This window comes from Hakea prostrata, chromosome 7, assembly GCF_041222555.1.
Source record: "Hakea prostrata isolate BN-2017 chromosome 7, UWA_Hpros_2, whole genome shotgun sequence".
Lineage (NCBI taxonomy): Eukaryota > Viridiplantae > Streptophyta > Magnoliopsida > Proteales > Proteaceae > Hakea > Hakea prostrata.
The window spans coordinates 4,440,030-4,458,170 of NC_142606.1; the positions used below are offsets into that span (position 1 = coordinate 4,440,030).

At 39.2% G+C, this 18,141-nt stretch overlaps 2 protein-coding genes across 2 annotated transcripts; both read right to left on the bottom strand.

Moving 5' to 3' along the window:
* Positions 1–414: 414 nt before the first annotated feature.
* On the bottom strand, positions 415–6,809 carry LOC149009138 (uncharacterized). The gene is made up of 4 exons (XM_089163358.1): positions 6,525–6,809; positions 4,520–5,533; positions 2,975–3,839; positions 415–1,012 (listed from the first exon to the last, which is right to left on the bottom strand). The coding sequence occupies exons 2-4, from the start codon at positions 5,486–5,488 to the stop codon at positions 966–968; spliced, it is 1,881 nt and encodes a 626-aa protein (XP_089019484.1). The 5' UTR covers positions 5,489–5,533; positions 6,525–6,809; the 3' UTR covers positions 415–965.
* A 7,105-nt stretch (positions 6,810–13,914) lies between these two features.
* On the bottom strand, positions 13,915–15,886 carry LOC149009139 (cell wall integrity/stress response component-like protein). The gene has a single exon (XM_089164251.1). The coding sequence runs from the start codon at positions 15,742–15,744 to the stop codon at positions 14,302–14,304; it is 1,443 nt and encodes a 480-aa protein (XP_089020377.1). The 5' UTR covers positions 15,745–15,886; the 3' UTR covers positions 13,915–14,301.
* Positions 15,887–18,141: the final 2,255 nt, after the last annotated feature.

Genomic DNA, 18,141 nt, shown 5'->3' on the forward strand with positions numbered 1-18,141 from the left:
AGGGCGTTTCTAAGTTCTTCTTAATAATTGGTAAACTTGAATCATTTGATTGGGCCGGGTTAAACTGATTGACCCTTGGTAACATCCATCAATTCTCTAGTATTCATTTCAGGATTTGGAGGACCATGTTGACCCTTGGAAATGGTTCTTTTGTCTGTGTATACTTAAAAATTTTTTTCCTTCAGTTACAAAATGACCTCTATTTTTCATGTAATAGGACAGTAAAAGTGACTTGAGTCACCCCCCACAAATTCTCAATCAGAAATGAAACTAATAGAGACACCAGTGGATAAACTGTGAATGCGTGGAAGAGATATCAGAATCATTATAAATAATCTTGAATATTACCGACACAGTCCACTCAAGATGGTAAGGAATTTTGAATTCAAGAATATTGAGACTTTAGATGTAGTGTTGGTCTACCTTTTACAGCCACGATGACAAATACCTCTCATAAACTATATCACAGAAGAAGTTTCTTATATTTGTAAACAACTGCAAGTTCAACAGAATTCAGCATGCAGTAAAGAAAAAAAGATAAGTACTTGATCTATTAATTATTTTGTTATCCATGTAACAAAGGAGTGTGATGCTCTGAAAATCAAGACAAATCTGAATCATTTAGTTTTTAAATTGAAATCATCAATTCCAACTGAAACTCTTTCAGTGTCATATTTACACTTATCTTGATCACTTATACAGTTCTTCAACTAAATTTCAACAGTTGACCCTTTTTTTCTGCTAAATATTCAAATCCAAGGAAAATGGACACATATAACAGGTTTGACCCCTGAACAAAATGACTCTTCTAGCTTCCAAAAGCCAAGTGCCGCAAGTGCAGTCCGGCCGGTGTGGAAATGAAAGATGCTAAAGCCAGACAAAACCAATCCACCCCTGCCTGTTAGTGATTTTATCTCACCACATACCAAAAGTCTAGATCTGTAAAGATGGCCTCAATCAAATGATCAGCTTTCATCATCTGCAAGTTGCACGTTGTATCCATGCTTTATCTCTGTGAAAAATAGGTTAAAAACAAATCTCAAATAGGAATGAATAGAAATGCATGCAATCAACGGAAAGTAGCACAGAATACATAAATTTGCAATGAGTATGGGATTATATATAAATTTGCAACAGCAAACTGGAAAGAAGGTAACAATATATTATCTATCATAAACTTTTTCAGCTTCATTCAAACCATGCAGGTCCTTGACAATCTCTAGCTACCCAACAGATGGTTGGTTCAGAATTGTCACCTCTACAGAAAGGTTTCTGCTGAGATGAAGCTTCTCATTTGTATAGTAGTAGTAGTAGTAGCTAAGCCAATATAGTGGCTCGAAATCAACTATTAAAACCAAAAATAAATTGAAGCCCATAAAGTCCAGAAGAGCAATTGCATACCAAATAAGCTCAGGGTCTCTATTGGATTCTACTAGGAGTTAATTAGAGTTTGTGTTCATGTAAATTTCTATTTCTTGTTACCCAAGTAAGGGTATTTATGTAATAGTGTTGCTTCCTCTTTATTATAAATAGAAGGCTTGAGATCACACTGATCACAATAAGTCATTCTGCCAAACGTTGTGTTTCACAACAGTCTCACCAAAAGATGAAGAGCTCAAATAGGATGTATATTCTGAGGCCCACACATAAAGTTCAATACGAACCCACAATATGAAGCACCACCTACCTTTGGCTTGCCCAATATACCCTCAATATGACACCAGCTGCCTATTTAATCTAAGGAAATGAGCAATGAGATGTTGTGATATCACTAAACCCCCCCCCCCCCCATTAAAGAATGTGAGAAAGAAATAAAGCAATTAACAGCCCACTTTGGAAGAAACATGAAATTATGTCCTTCAAAGCCTACATTAAAAGGAGTGCAGACAGAATGTATATACTTCAGGCAGATCTGGGAACAGGCATACCAAGTGTCCTAATTATGAGGTCAAGTGGATTATAGATTTATATCTCATTTCCAAATTTATCCTAAGCTCCCAAACAATCATCTAAAATGAAAATCGTGTCCATTTATGAAACATCCAGTCTACATTCCTCTGTTGCATAGTTGCAACTGAAAAACAAACAAAAAAAAGGAATGATGTGCCACAAATCGAAAGACATTTGTCAGGTAAGAAAAGGGGCTGATGGTGGATAAAAGGTGGTTAAGTGGTTTCTGTGTAGAAAAATATGTGCTTCAGAAGCTGTTACAAGTTCTACAGAAAAAAGAAAAAAAAAGAAAGAAAAGTAAAAACCAAGAAGCTGTTGCAAGTTGCACATGGACGTGTGTGTGTGTGAACAGAAAACAAGTCTTAGGCAGTTGTGTTTTGTATAAGACGTTTTAAAATACATAAATTCTAATACCTCCCACAGACAACTCTTGCTTCAACAGAAAAGTATTTTACTCCAAATTTCAAATTATTTAGACCACAACGGTATTGTGCACCAATGAAATTGAAACAATTTCACAATATTCATAAAATCAAATTAAGCAATACTATAATGGAGGCATATAGCTGCAATGTTATCATTGCCACTCTGAGACACTTAACTCAAACTGATCTTTTGAAGGTGAAGGATGAGGAGTGTGAGTTGGGGAAGGATTCAGAAAGTGTGACTTGGGAGTGTTGGAAAAAGAACTCAAATAGCATCTAAAAGTAAGAATCATAGAAGTGTGATAATATGTGTGAACTTGAACAAACATCTCAATTCTGGTCATGCATTTTGGTGCCAAATCTTGCATGATCTTGGAAAAGTGTGATTCGTTCTTATTAGCAAATTGTTGCTAATAAACAAACAATCACAGTTGACTCTCCCTCCATCTCTGTCACCTATTGGATACTCCAAGGTTCCCTTTAATGTATTCATTTCTAGTTTGATCATCCTAGCCTTTTAACTCATACCTTCTCCAATTTACAATTCACCAATTAAAGTTGATTTCTAAGAGATTTGAGGAAGTTTTAGAAGACGGTACCTCTTAGCGAAGGCTTGTTGTATTTATCTTTCCTCTTGTCATCTTTCCATTCACTGTCATCATCACCCATTTCGGTCCTTTCATCATTTCCAATGTCACTTTCACTTGCTGTTTCCCATTCAGAATCATCACCATGCTGTCCATAGATATCACCTACATCACCATCACAATGGATACCCCCATGCTTGATAGCTGCATCTCTAAATAACCAAGCTGCACGCATTTGCTTCTTGACCAAGCGCTCTGCATAGTCGGGAACCTTATTTTGCCTTGTGGAAAGATCAGGAACATTTGATTGCGAACACTCATTAATGAATAGAATGGCATCCAAAAGGCTCTCTTTTGCTAAACCAATCATATCATATGCCTGAGCTCTTCTCCACAGGCTCTTGGCATGACGATTAGGAGGGTTATGGAGAGACAATGCATGTGTAGCATCACTGATGGCTTCCCATGGTCGCTGCAATAGAAGATGACATTGAGCTCGATTACTGTACAATACTACTCTCTCCTTTTTTGATCTCATGGGACACAACGCCAATGCTTCAGAATACTTTTCTGTGGCTCCAGATATATCCCCTGAAGAAAAGAGAGAATTGCCTTCGAGCTTGACAACAAGTGCTGCTGCCTGTTTGATATGGAGATCCTCCTTTGGTATGCTCTTCTCCAATTTAAACCTCTGTCTAGAATTCAATAGACCTTCAATCTGTTCTTTTGTGCGGCTACTAATTGAGTTGCGTCCTGTCCCTTGTAATTGTAGACATTCTTGGAGAGCGTTGACAATAGAATCCCCAAGCCTTTTGTGGTCCCCAAGTGTCGAGATTTCTGCCAGCTCTATAAGTGCAGGTGCTGCCTTATCAATGACCTATCACAACAAAATATGAAAAATGAATTTCCTTTTACCTGATCTTCATATATATAGTTGTTCTACGGAATCTACCATGCATCAAGTGCAGGTTAATCTCCACATATTAAAGGAAATCTTTTGCGAGAAATCCTTTATATTTTCACCATATCCATAAGAATAAGGACATAAGCAATACAAAATATCACACCTAGCTGTAATGAAAGTATTCGTATTAACAATAAATAAATAAAATAAAATAAGGATTTGAAGTGGAGATTTTCCCAAACAGGGAGAAAAATGTAGAGTAAACAATAGTTTTATATCCATCACAAGTAAATGAATAAAGTTGTTATACCCATCACAGGCAAATGAATAAGGTCTTAGCATGCAGTTAGATTTTAATGTAAAAAAATCTTCTTTTTGTGGTGAAGCTAAGGCTGTCAATCTAAAGATCAAACATAACCTAATCAGGTGCTCTTCTTCTGTCTTTCAGTTTCTGTTGTTATGATTAGTCAAGCCGGTCAAGCGTGTCGCTGGAGGTAAAATCAGGATTTGAAGAAGGTTTACGGAATGGATCATAAAGGCATGAAAACTGAACAAGTTATATCATTATAATAAAATGCCAAACACTCCTCAGAGTTGAAAAATGGAACAAAATTCAGGAAGATATAGAATAAAGGGATGTAGAAGAATCTTACTTTATGACAAGTACTTGGGTCTTGAATCAACCAAAGAAGACAATCAATAGCCATATACTGCCAGTCATCTGATGATCGGGCAACATTTGTCAAAGCTTCAATAACACCTGGATTGTTAGCAACAGGGCCCCTGCCAAGCTTGTGATGACAAATTGTTCTTAACACACCAATACCAGCTGGTGAATTTTCATTTACCAGTCCACCCCACATCCCAGGGAGTTTGACCAAGAAATCAGGCTTGCATATAACAGAGAGAAATTCAGACTTGAATGCAAAGCAATTAATGAGCTGAAGAGACCAACATTGTAATTGACTAGCCCATTCCTCTGCCTTCCTTGATTCCATTTCCACACCACCCATGCCTCGCGTAAGTAGATCACAGTGATAACTACGTCTTCTTTCCACATTCTGGTGGAAATGAGAATAAACAATTTCTAGTGAACTCATCGCCAGTTGAATTGCAAGTTCAAGGATTTCACCGTGATTTGCCACTGCAGGAAAAGTGGTGGGATATGTAGCCAGGTGTCCAAGGGCCCGCACTGCAACTCTTTGTTCCACCCAGGTTAACCTGCCTCTCAAGAGCTCAACCAAGGGAGGAATTACTAAAGCATGCATGGCACTTTCTGAAAAATCTTCCCTGTTCATGGTGTAAGACCCAATAATGTGTGCAGCATAGTACGGGATGTATATATTTTGGTCATGAGAAAGCCAGCGGCGGTTCTTTAGACCTTTCCATATAAGTGCAGCCATGCATTCAAATATCCCCAAGTCAATGAACTCAGGGTCATTTGGATGTGCCATTGCAGTATTCCAGAGGCCACTAATTGGAAGAACCTGTCCATCTTCATCTTGAGAAGGTAATTCTCTGAAGAATTTTAGAATACTTGTTCTGCGTTTATTTGGATTGCCTTCCTTCATGACGCAAAAGAAGCAACCTGGGTATGGACAGTCAGAAGACATCTTATCCATGTTCACCAATCCAATAAACTACTTCTCACAAAGCATCAGTAATTTCTGCAAGAAGAAACATCACATGAACACTAAACTTTAATCACAAGACATGTATAAAACAAACAGATGAGAAGCTGAAGCAACCAAAGCAGTATAACTGACCCAGCATTTCAGAAGGTGCTCAAAACCTGTGTTACAACATGGGAACTGTTCTTTTTTATTTTCCCTAAACTGTTAATTCTAATCATAAGATAATCACGTTGCATACCCACTTGTTAAATTTTTCAATGCAACAGGACCAAATCAGTATAATTGCATCACCATTTCAGAAAGATGCTCACAACCTGTGTTACAAAATGGGAAGTGTTCTCTTTTATTTTCCATAAACTGGTAACTCCAATCATAAGATAATCAGGTTGCATACCCACTATGTTAATTTTTCAATGCAACAGGATCTACACGAGAGAAAAGAACTATCCAAGCAAGATCCTGGATCAGTCCTATCAGCAAGCCAACTCAACAAAAGCATGTACTGCAGTATAACACAAAGTGCTAAACTAGGCCAGACACCCCATTATGGAACTGCTAAGATAATCAGATAACCAAACTGCAGAGGGTTCAGTGTCATGGAATTGCCACCGAATAAAAAAAAGCAGCAGGTGGCGTACAACTTTCAAATCACAATCGCCACCAAAATGACGAAAGAACGTTTGGAGGAACGCATCTAATCAAAGGAAATAAGAACCTCGATTCTAAGTAAAAGGATCAACCGGAAAAATAAGTCTTGAAAATAATGACATAAAAAGGCAAAAATGCAACACTCCAACTCACATTTAGTTCAACCGATAAAAAAAAAAACTCACATTTAGTTGAGATAAAAACAAGTATTAACCTAATCGAGTTGATAAGAAGAACATAGATATGTAACAAAATGTATAAATTTTCATATAAGGATTCCAAACTGGGGTGAGTAAATCAACCACAGAAAAGAAAGATAGTAAATCGAGAAAAGAAACCCAGAAATCACAGGATTGAAAATTGCAAAGACACATACCTCAAAAGAAAACGCAGAGATCTGAGGCTGAGGCTCGGGGCATTCACTAGGAATTCAAAACAGCTCCTTCAGAGCATAACCCAACTAGGGAGTGTGTAAACAAGTGTATCAACAAGTGTAGAAGAAGAGAAAGAGATTTTGTTCCGTTGCAGTGATTGATTCTTTTGAGGAAGAAAGGAGAGAAGTTGACTACTTGGGAATCGAAGAAATGGTGAGGAAGATAAAGTAATGAGAACCATATTTTCCTCTTTTTTTCTCTCTTGTAATTTTAATCTGTCTTTCCATTATTACACGAACGGTATCATTTTCAGATCTTTCTGACCACAGGGCCCATACCCCCCCGCGGGGGGGCCCCCCCTTCTTTTTTTTTTTTTGTGTTTTTTTTTTTGGGGAAAAAAAAAAAAGATTTGGTTTTTTTTTTTTTTTTTTTTTTTTTGGTAAAAGACTTTCATTGAAACAGGCAAGAAGGACTAATGACGTCCTGATTACAAAGATCAAGAAGCCACGTAGTGGAATTAGGCCAAATCATCATGCTTGCCACAGATGATGCCTTCCTAGCTAGAGCATCAGCAACACAGTTTGCCGCCCTAGAAATGGGCTCTAAAACGAAAGAGTCAGGCCCGCTAAGAAAAACTTTAATATCCTCGACAATGTTGGATATATTGGCCGGAACACAGAAGGAGGGGTTAAGGAGGCAGTTTGTCAATTCCTCACAATCGGACTCGAGAATAACTTGACAATGCCCAGCTTTAATAAGCTCAAGAAGACCCATCCTCAGAGCCCAACTTTCACCTACCAGAACCGAAGAGGAACTCAACTTATCTGAACAAGCCCACAGTGGAAGGCCCCTGTCATCCCGCAAAATAATACCCACTCCCCCACTTGCAGTTTCTTCCCACCACGAAAAGTCAACATTCATCTTCAACCAACCAGAAGGGGGTGGTGACCACCTTTTCAGGCAAATAGCAACATGGGATCTAGCCTCATCTTTGCACAAAGAAGACCAAAATTCCGCATGGGCATGATGAGCTTTATGGATGACTTCTTCAGGGCTCCTGTGAAGACTTTTAAAGACCAACTCATTTCTCGAAATCCAAATGTTCCAACATAAGAAAACCACAAGACTAAAAGTTGAGTCTTCTTCTAGCTTCGAGTTAAACTTCAGCTGTTTCCAAAACTCCAAAAGATGTAGTAACTTCGGATGGATTTCCTTCTGGGTAACAAAAGAGAGGTTGCTGCCAAACCATATAACCTCTGCATAAGGGCAAGAAAGAAGGATATGGTCCATTGATTCACACGGATAGCCACATCTTCTACACATGGGATCAATGGGAATTTGTCTCCTCATAAGATTTTCACCAGTAGCATGACCCTGGGCCAAGGCTTTCCATAGAAAAGTCTTCAGTTTTGGGAGGCACTTGCAGTTCCAAACTTTTTTCCAAATCGCAGGCTTTATAAGCTCCCATTCGTGGACTCTTGACGATGAGGCTGCTCTTGAAGACCTATAATCTCTCTCATTTGATAATAGATGATATGCCGATTTAACCGAAAAACACCCGCTCTTGGCTCCCCCCCAAATAATCTTGTCCTCTTGAGGGTTGATGCTAAGTTTAATCATGAGGATGGCGGAAATATCACTTTGACTAAACAAATGACTCAAAAGAGGTAGGTTCCAATTCCGATTATCAACATCAATTAACTCAGAAACAAGCTGGATATCACAAGAGTCGGGTTTAGGGGACCGAACCTTGAAATTTGGAGCCGAAGGTAGCCAGTTATCCTGCCATATGTTGATGCTTTCACCATTGCCAACTTGCCACAGCATTCCTTTTTGGATGACCTCTCTACCCTTTAGGATGCTTCTCCAACCCCAAGATGGCGAATTGCCCGCTCGAGCTTCCATGAAAGAACACTTTGGGAAGTAAACAGCTTTCATAATCCTTCCCCATAAAGAATTTGGGTTCTCAAAGAGTCTCCAGGCCACTTTTGCAAGGAGGGATAGGTTATGTAGGCTAGGGTCCCTGAAACCCAATCCCCCTTTTTCCTTCGAGCGGCATAGACGAGTCCATGAAATCCAATGAAGTTTCCTTTCTTGATCCTTTTGGCCCCAATAAAAGTTTGATATTGCTTTCCTAACAATGTTGTGAGTGTCAGCCGGTAAGAGAAAGTGAGATGCTGCATAAGTTGACATAGAGCAGGCTACTGACTTAATAAGTACCTCTCTCCCTGCTTGAGATAACATCCTATGTTTCCAACCTTGCATTTTCTTTGAGACCCTCTCACCTATTTCCTTGAAAACCTCCTTTTTTGAGACTCCAAAATCTGTGGGAAGTCCTAAGTAGTTTGACGGACCATTCCCATACTTCACTTTCAACAGTCTGGAAAACCACCTCTTGACCCTAGAGGGGGTATTGGGACTAAAAGTAATGCATGACTTGTTGAGGTTGATTTCCTGACCACTTGCATCACAATATAATTGGAGACAATCTCGCAGATTCAACACTTCTTCCAATTTGACTTCCGAGAACAAAAGACAATCATCGGCGAATAGAAGGTGAGAAATTGAGGGAGCTCTTCTCTTGATGCTAATACCACGAATCTGACAATCTCTCTCAGCATTCTCCACAATTGAACTTAGAACCTGTGAACAAAGGATAAAGATAAACGGAGAGAGAGGGTCTCCTTGCCGAATACCCCTAGATGGACAAAAGGAACCTTTTTCAACCCCATTAACCAAAAGCGAGTAAGAAACAGATGTAATACATTTCATTACCAAATCAACCCATCTTTCACAGAATCCTAGTTGGATCAATGCTGCAGCAATAAATTGCCATTCAAGGCGATCATAGGCCTTTTTCATATCTAGCTTCAATCCAAGAAATTTTTTCTTCCCCTTTTTTCGATGCTTAATAGAATGAAAGAGTTCATGTGCAACAAACACATTATCAGAAATCAGACGGTCGGGTACAAAAGCAGATTGAGAATGAGATATGATACCTTCTAGGGAATTGCTGAGTCTTCCTGCAAAGATTTTGGATATTACCTTGACTGCCACTCCACATAAGCTAATAGGCCTGAAATGTTCAGCTTTCTCAGGGACTTCCAGCTTCGGAATCAGGCAAATAAATGTCTTGTTCAAGTCCTTAGGAAGTACCCCTTTAGAGAAAAATTCTGTTACAACACTGCATAACTCCAACTTGGTAATATCCCAATATTTTTGAAAAAAGAGGGGAGGGAATCCGTCTGGCCCTGGAGCTTTAAGAGGGCCCATCTCAGCAAGGGCATGGAGAATTTCCTGTTCATCAGGGGTACGACACAAAAACTCATTCACTTCATCTGAAATTTTTGGATAGACAATGGATAAGGCCTTATCGAGAGCATGTTCTTTGGATCCCTTGTGAAGTCAGACTTTCAGCAAAGTGTTTCAAAAGAACTTCACAAACTCCTTCTTCAGAATCTGTCCAAACATCATCTTGATCCTTTAATTGTAAAATTCTGTTTCCTTGTCTTCTTGAGACTGTTGAAGCATGGAAGAATTTAGAATTTTTATCTCCACATTGGATCCAATCAACTCTACTCTTTTGGTGCCACATCATTTCCTCTTTAAGAAGTTCTTCTTCAAGCTTTTTTGCTACTTCTGCCTCCTCTTCAAAATTATAGACACCTTCATCACATTTCTGGATTACTTCAAGCTGGATTTTCAAATTAGCAATATTACTCTGTACCCTACCAAAGATCTCCTTATTCCACTGAGATAAGCTAGTTTTACAACTACTTAACTTGTGAGAGAGTCTGCTACCATCAAATGGCCTTGCTTCTTGATTCCAGGCATCATAAATCACCTTTTTACAACCATCGTGCTTTGTCCACATAGCTTCAAACCTAAATGGACGCTTTCCTTTTGCCTTTTTTCCCACTGTATCAAGGATGAGTGGATTGTGATCAGATGAGATAGCAGGTCTTACCCAAACCACAGCATTATCAAACATAATTCTCCAAAGGCCATTACATAATGCTCGATCCAAACGCGTTCTTATGTTTGCCACACCAGCCCTTCTGTTGTTCCAAGTAAAGGTCGGACCTTTTGCTCCCAAGTCCATAAGACCGCATCTGGAGATCATATCTCTGAAATTTTGAATATCCCTCTCTCCCTTCTTGTTACCACCAACTTTTTCGTGCCATCCCAAAATCGAGTTGAAATCTCCGATACAAACCCATGGATCATTACGTTGAGCACCAATATTTATTAAATAGTCCCACACTTTTTGTCTTTGATCCCTACGTGGATCACCATACACACAAGATAGAAAAAACACCTTCTTTTCCATAGTAACTTCTGCATCAATTACTCTATCACTGGCACATAACACTTTGACTGAGATATTTCTTGTCTGGTTACCACCAGCCATTGCTTTCTCCTTATCATTTGGGAAAACTACAGATGTAGATAAGTTTCACAAACACAGTTGCTCAATTTAAAGAATCATTAATTTTTCTGCAATCAATTCCTTGAAATACCTATAATTTTAAATTATTAATGTGGCCTCCCTACGGAAGAATGGATTATTCACGTCCACAAAAATAATCAAAAAAATAACCTGACTTTTTAATGTATTTACACGAGTCCGGATCCTCACCCAGTCGGGGAAAGCGCTCCCAACGCTCCCAACCACACCACGTGGGGGCGCCCATGAAAAACACTTTTTGAAAAAAAAAAAAAAATTCAAAATTTCACATGTGAGCCCCACCTTGGCAAGGCGGGGGGAGCTGTGCTGCGGGGTGAGGATCCGGACTCTATTTACACCCACATTAAATAATAGAAATAATTATGTACCAAAAGAAAATCATAAGAACAATTATTGTCGATCCCTATATTATAGTTTAATTATTATTAAGATCATATTATTTATGAAATTTTACTATTGTTCCCTCAGTTGTAATATAGAGGATAAGGTAGTAATTGTACTATGGTATACAAACAACAATAATTATCCCCAAATCATACGGAGTGTAGATCCTTTCCCCTGACAGTGCTCCCCCATCTCTTGTCAACCACAAACTACAGGGCCACAGGGCTACAGAGTACTAGTGCTGGGTCTCACTTTCTTAATTATTTTTTTAATTATTATTTTTCAGAACTCATATATTTGTGGTTAAAAAAAAAAAAAAAAAAGTGATGATCCACACTCAATCATTCGACCTTGGAGCATGTCAGAGTCTTGTGTAAGACTGCACGAATTGAATAAGGAAACTTGGAAGCCAAATAGCCCCACGCCCCCAGAGGTCCAAACATTTTGGTTAACGGATGATGGGCTTGAAAGCATTGAAGGACCCGTGAAGTTTAAAGAAGGGGGACCTAAAAGCCCACTCACTTTTTGAAAAGTCAAACTCTTCTTAAATGTGGTCGTCTCCTTCTTCTTCTTCTTTTCACGATTACAATTTACAAATTACAACCGAGCTCATTAAATTTGTTTGCACACCTGACACCACACCCCCTCGTGGTCCTTGTCGCCTCGTTCAGCCCACAGACTTTGTGTCCCTCATGAACCCACCAATCAATGGTTCTTGGGTTGGGGTTGAACATAAATGGGCCTCAATTGGGCTTATGGTGACCCATCCAGTGCTAGCACCAGGGCCCATTCCAACACCTTAACACAAGAAACACTCTCTGTCTAGAAGCCAAGTTAGCGGTCAAAGAGACTTGAAGTGTTCCACAATTCCAGGTTTGGGGGAAAAGCATTAAAAAGGATTTACTAGGGGATAGTAGAAGCTAGTATTTGGTTGACAGTGGGCCCATCAAGTTTGGGCAAATTCTATACAAATTTCGAATTTGGGTTGACCCATCAGACCCAAAATCTACTACTCTCAGGGAACAAGTGGGCATAATTTAGGCCCGATATTTGTGCAATGTCATCTGCCAAGATGATGGGGTGGGGCCAGGTTTGGTAAGAAGTCTTGAGTAAAGAAAGCGAACTGGGTTGTGTTCGGGTTGTTATTTCGCCCCCAACCCCTCGGATTGAGTGGGTTGGTAGCTTTTCATGGACTTCGGCCCATTGGGTAGGCAGCAGGCTTCAACGTAGAGGTTGAAAGCTAAACCAGACACCCAATGACCTGTGTCTGGATAGCCCACGTTCAAGCAATTAAAGGTGAACTTCCTATAGCATAGCATCTATGCAGTCAAAATTTTAGTGGGCCCGGGTTGATGAAGTCTGACTTTTGACTAAAAGAATATTAGTTGTTTGACTTGGTGTATCATGATGTTAACGATTACTGTAAACAAATGGTAGAGATCCATACTTCTTAGTGGAAAGGTCATGGGTTTAATCCTTGCAGACAACGTCTCTCCCCTGAACATGTATCAAGGTGCGCACAAGCTGGCCCGGATGAACCTCAGCTTCAAAATAAATAATAATAAAAATTTTAATCTTCTTCTTTATTAATCATAAATTGTCACAAAGTTTGAGAGATGACCATTATGGATATTGTTTTTAAACTTAAGATGTGGAGGTAATATTCAAAATAATAAGTAAAAAATGACTAGGAGTAAGGTATTAGTATCAAGGGTTTGTCTATAAATTGAATAACTCAAGGGGTGATGCTGAAAATTTTTCAAAATAAAAAATACCTACCAAATGAAGGAGCTTAACATATATTCATAACAATGTATTGTTGTGTACGTTTTAGCAACAAATTTATGATGAAAGTTTGTTCATACCCTGGTTTATCTCCAGGTGCTTTTCCATTTTGAGTTAAGGACTTGATATCAACAATGGCAAATTTACTATTGTCAATCTTTACATTTAACTTAAGTTGCTTATAAACATTTCATCACACGCTTCATAGGCATCCAAACTAGTATCCACACAATTTTACAACAAATTTCCTCAAATGAAATATCATTTTAGGCCGTGTAGAAGCAATCAAATTGAATGCAATGCAAACTCAAAGTTCTTATATTCATTCATTTATGAATTAAAACAAGAGTACACAAGAATATGCATCTATAAAATTGAGAGATGCTAGAGAATAATACTTACCGATTTCGGAAGTTTGGTTTTCTTCATCGTGTCATCATAATCATTCATGGAGCCGTCTTGGTTGCAATCCATCGTCGGAGAAGACAACCTGGATTTAGGTTTATAACTTATTATTATTATATTTTATTTTACTTGATCATCAAATACCCGTCTTTTTGACTAAGAACAGTTGAGAAGACATTCAGAATTCAGATGATAAGGGTTAAATATTCCGTGTTCACCGTAAAGTGACTTTCTCTTTCAGTCAACTTCACCAAGCTTGAAGCTCCATTAAGCCCACAGAGTGGCACTCGCTACCGACACCAAACACCGACACGAAACAGTAAATCTGTAAATGTAGGAACTCGTGTGTTGTTTTTTCCAAAAAAGCTTCTTTTGGGGACATCAGCCTAATTTTCCGAGCTTCCTCGGTAATGAAACGGAGGAAGCTTGTTTGGTTCTCAGTTCTCAGTTTTCACTCACATGTAGTAACGATCAAACACGCCTTCTGGCATTGAAATCTGATTGAATCAGTCGATATTTATTGATGATTTTTGAAGAAATTTCACACAGAAATTAAGCAATATAGTAAGATTTGAGAAAGAGACAACTTCTTGGCTCGTTTATTCCTACTTCCTCCAGTTCAGCTGGCCTTTGGCCGATGTTTGAATCCTGAGAAAACGAAACTGAAAGTTCCCTTTTCCATTTTCTTTGGAGGAAAAAAACAAAAAAAAAAAGAAAGAAAACAGCGAGTCTTTTTCTCAGCTTTTCTTTGCCTCTTCACCACCCTCGTGTAGGTAAGCCTTCTTTCTCCTATCTGCGTTGGAAAATAGACAGATCACGAGAAAGCAAACAGCATAGATTCCGTGAACTTTCCAGTTGGTCTTGGGCGGCTGATGGAGTACAGCCCTGTGAAACACCGTCGCGTAGTAATGCAAGCCCACTGCAACACCCACCATGGTCTGGCCCAGGCCCAGCAACTTCGAGCCCAACCCATTCTCCGTCGAGAACACTAGCACAAGGTACATCAACAGTAGCAGAAGATACATCACATACCCAAGTGTCTGCAACACTTGCAAGCACACATAGCTGGATTGCGATGTCGCATAGAAGAACTTCAGTGGCTCCAGCCCCGTCACTAGAGATGACAGCGATAAGATCGTGAAGTAGATCGATAAGTAGATCTGAATGAAGATCACTAACTTCTGGAGAGAGAAATAAGCTTTGATTCGATTGAAGATGAGTGAAACGAGAAGGAGAGGAACGATAATGAATATACAGGAAAGTATGGAAGCAATTGTCGGTGCGTATTTATTTCCCACCAGCGGTTTGAACCCTTGTGTGATTTCCTTGTTTGCTTTGGCCAGATAAGTTCTGGAATTTGTTGAGATCCTCTGCAGATCTGGTATAAATGACTGATGGAATTTAGAAGGAAGGTCTCTGAATTCTGCAACCAAATCATCATCATCGTCTTGATCCATCCAATAAGGCCTCGTTGGTTTCTGGCTCTTCTTTTCCGCTATCACCTTCTTCTTGTCTGGGGTCTTGGATTTAGATTCATTGGACTGCACCTTTGAAGAAGACGAAGAGGTAGATGAAGAGCTTTTGGATTTGGACTCACTAATTGACTGCTTCTTTGAGGAAGAACTTCCAGATTTGGACTCCACATCACTCGATTTCTTCTTGTCTGAGGTTTTGGATTTAGACTCGTCCGACTGCAACTTGTCTTGCTTTGTGGATTTACCATCGCTGGATTTCTTCTCTGTGAGCATTTGGGATTTTTTGGTGACGATGACTGAGGAAGTTTTGTTCTTGGGCAATGTGGGTTTGAGCAGATCTGAACTTTTATTGAGAGAAACTGAATTGGGTTTGGTGGAATTGAGCTTCTTGAGCTGGGTTTTGGTGAGGGTAGCTGTTTCTGTGGATGCCACTGCTGTCTTTTTTGTTGAATTCGTAGCAGGCTTGGGTTTGATGAATTTGGTTTGGGTTTTGGTGGATAGGTTGGGATTTGTCTTCTTCTTTGGCTTGACTACTGCTTCTTCTTCCTCCTCCATCATCCCTAGCATTTGCCTTCTACCCAGAAACCTCCTGCTCTGTGAATTAGTTTCTGATAAGGCAAAAACTAGAACACTGGAGCAGAGGAAGGAAAAAAGATAAAGAAGAAACAACTTTCTGAAGCTAAAGAAGTACTGAGGTGAACCCATCTGGGAAATTGGGTCTTTGTCCTTTTGATCTGATGGGATTTCCTGAGCTACTACCTGGACAGACAGAATTGAATCTGGGTTTCAGAGGACGGGGGAGACAGCACAACAGAGCTGAGCATTGCAGCTAAGTAAGAATGATTAAGATTTAAGAGTAGCAGAGGAGCCTTTATATAGAAATCCAAAGTGAAGCCTAAAAAAATAAAAGAAAAAGGTGAAGACACTGAAGTAGAGGTGATGGTTGATTTAATGGGAAAAGGATGATGAACGGAGGAGATGATGTAACGCGGTTTAATCGGTCCCATCTGCAGCCATTCGTTCATTTCTTTCTTCAACTGGTTCACACTCACACTCACACTCACACTCACTCTCACAGTCCCACTCCCACTGGGCAATTAACAAATAAGAAAACGCTGTTTAACATCCTTAACCGTGGTATATAATAATTTTACATTAATTAACTGGGCCCACCAGTTAGATTAATCTAATCGCTAACCCCTTTACAGGGTCTTGAAGTTTGGACCCATCTGTTGACCTTAGCTTAGAGCGGAAGCCAATCAGCCTCAACTTTTAGGAATCTTGAACGAAGAATTTGGTTGCAATGCCAGCTGTGGCTCTTGATTTCAGAATATCTATAATTCCTTCATCTTAGGTTTGGATCCGGTTTAACCAAAGTTTGACCGATTCTTATTTATGAGATCTAATCCGAAATTGGGCGGACGGATTGGAATCTCCAGTATTTCTTAGTTGACTTGTGTGGGACCAGAAATACTGGTAAAAGATAAAAGATATTTGGACAGATTATAAAGTCAAAACTTACAAGAATACGCCGTTGGGCTCCATAAAGGCGAAAATCACGGCGATGAGTCACTCCAATCCAATGTGTCAGAACCTTGAGTTTCAAAGAGCGGAATCGGGAAACCACGACCGGGTTGGGCATCGCCGATTCTAATTTCTATTCCAACTCAATCGAGCTGAATCTAAATATCTAGATTTAGAACCCTAGTAAGTTAGGGGAAATGTATGTTAATAATATTCCTTCAATCTAGAAGAGTTTGATAAAAGGATGGTTCTGATTGAGACTTGAAAAATATGTGTGGCTTGGATTACGACTTGAAGTGTCGGTAGTGAATATGACAGAAGCAGTAGAAGACAGTGGGGGCCCAGTTTTCTCCTGTGGCCCATAAAAACCCAATCTGTGAGTCGCAATTATTTTTGTGAGAAAATAGTTGGTTACCACTTTCCACTTTAGCAGCTCCGATGCGGTGATTATAAAAGTACTATTTCAGGATTCTCAACAGTGCTCGTGCTCGTCCTCTGATTGGTTATCAACCCATTAGTGTACTTGCTTTTATTGAAATTAATTTTAAAGTAGAATTCAACTATTCCATTAAGAGAATTTCACCAAAAATATTTCTTTATATAAATAGGAAAAATAAGAAGTTATTACCGATGTTGACCGTTGACTGTATTAACGGATGTTATACTAAAATAAATGTTGCCCAAATTCATTTATTTCAAGCACTTGCATAGATCATAGGTAAAAAAATCTCTTTTTACCCCTTGAGATCTGCTTCTTATGTGAGAAAGCATTTCAAGTTCAACTGTGTCGGTGTCCTGCTGGTCGTCACTATCATCACTATTTTCTGGGTCGACAGAAGCATATGAGCTTAGGAGGAAAAAGAAGACAAAGAAAGAGGAGAAGCCATAAAAGTTGGTTTTAGGTTTTTCTTTGCGTTTTCACTGCATTTATGTGTAGTTCAGGATATTTGCTTGCCCAGAGAAATTTCGTATATATGAATCTTATTTTCCGTTTTCCTTTTTCCCAAATGAACACCAAGGTTCCATGCATGCAAGTACATCCATCCCAAGCCAAAACTGTCTATTTCTCTCAGAAAACTACAATAAACAGAAGTGTTAAAAATTAGTCCCACATACAAGGATCAACCAACTAGCCCATAGTTCCTTGATTCTTCTTTTCTTTGTGGGAGTCTATGATTGACAACAAAAGGGTACGTAGATGTGGGTCTCATGTCACTAGCCATGTTGATTTCATCTTTTTATTCTGTTACAGTGAAACTCCGCCCGCCATTAAAACCTTTGGGACACCACCCAGCTAAGGGTTGCTTCTACATTCTCCATATCCAAATAAGTAAAGTTGGGGAAGTTCCCGACATACTTGGGCTTTGAAGTGATTGTAAATTAACTCATTTATGATATTCGCCATGTAGTTGTTGGGTTTGTGATTAATTCTTCTGTTAATGGGCACCTCCATTTTATGAGAGAGAATTGAATGCTGTGCAAATGCGCAACATGTACTACTAACAGTTGAGATTTCGAAGGTGGTGAAAGCGAGACGGACGGTCGAGTTTGAATTTCAGTTTTGAACTTCTAAAAAAT

Coding starts and splice junctions, on each gene's coding strand:
- LOC149009138 (XM_089163358.1), bottom strand. CDS start 5,488: ATGGATAAGATGTCTTCTGACTGTCCATACCCAGGTTGCTTCTTTTGC. Junction 3,840..4,519: donor ACCCAAGTACTTGTCATAAA/GTAAGATTCTTC, acceptor TTGTTGTGATAG/GTCATTGATAAGGCAGCACC. Junction 1,013..2,974: donor CAACAAGCCTTCGCTAAGAG/GTACCGTCTTCT, acceptor TATTTTTCACAG/AGATAAAGCATGGATACAAC.
- LOC149009139 (XM_089164251.1), bottom strand. CDS start 15,744: ATGGGTTCACCTCAGTACTTCTTTAGCTTCAGAAAGTTGTTTCTTCTT.